The sequence below is a fragment of the Pyxicephalus adspersus genome, chromosome 6, assembly GCF_032062135.1.
Source record: "Pyxicephalus adspersus chromosome 6, UCB_Pads_2.0, whole genome shotgun sequence".
Taxonomy (NCBI): Eukaryota; Metazoa; Chordata; class Amphibia; order Anura; family Pyxicephalidae; genus Pyxicephalus; species Pyxicephalus adspersus.
The window spans coordinates 122303-123068 of NC_092863.1; the positions used below are offsets into that span (position 1 = coordinate 122303).

At 50.0% G+C, this 766-nt stretch overlaps 1 protein-coding gene across 1 annotated transcript in view; it reads right to left on the bottom strand.

The window, feature by feature from the left end:
- LOC140332824 (E3 ubiquitin/ISG15 ligase TRIM25-like) overlaps positions 1-760 on the bottom strand; it is an 11612-nt gene extending 10852 nt beyond the window's left edge. Inside the window, exon 1 of the mRNA XM_072414019.1 lies at positions 86-760. Coding sequence (XP_072270120.1) covers positions 86-697 — 612 coding nt within the window. The 5' untranslated portion in view covers positions 698-760. The remainder of the gene's footprint in view (positions 1-85) is intronic.
- Positions 761-766: the final 6 nt, after the last annotated feature.

The following is a 766-nucleotide window of genomic DNA, read 5'->3' on the forward strand; positions in this document are numbered from 1 at the left end:
CTCTTTATTCCCCCCGTCATCCTGTACGGTGTAGATCTGGCATTATTTGTGACATATACAATGCAATATACAGAGACAGTCTCACCTCTTTATTCTTCTTGCCATCCTGCAGGGTGTAGGTCTTGCAAGGTTTGTGATTTAGTGCACAGTAGCAGCACATGATTTTGCTGTGATCCCAGCAGTAGTGATCCATTAGCTTATTGTGATCCATGCATTTCCTTTGCTTCAGGTCACCAAGTGGCTGGCAAAGCTGGTGGTCGCTGAAGGCCGGGCTCTCCAAGTGGGGTAAAAGATGGTCCTGGCAGAAGGAAGCCATGCAGGTCAGGCAGGTTTTAGAAGCAGGGTTCTTCCTACAGCTGTCACACAGCACCATTTCCTCTCGGACTCTCTCTTCCTCCACTTCCTCAGGCTCTTCATCGGTTATGCCCTCTTGCTCTTCCTGATCAATAGTGCCCTCTTCCCCCTGGGCATTCTGAGCCAGGTTCACCAGATTACTAAGCAAGGTGTTCTTCCTCAATTCTGGCTTGCTGGGGAAGGAGCACCTGCATTGAGGACAGGTATACGAGTCCTTCCAGGTGAGCTCCAGGCACTGGGAGCAAAAGTTGTGGCCACAAGGTATAGTGACCGGGGTAGAGAAGAGTGAAAGACAGATGGAGCAGGTCAGTTCTTCCACCATCTCCTCCAGGGACTTTGCCATGTTGTTATCTAGAAGCCAATACAACCCAACACTGCCCTGTCACTCTAATGAGACTGACACAACCCGACA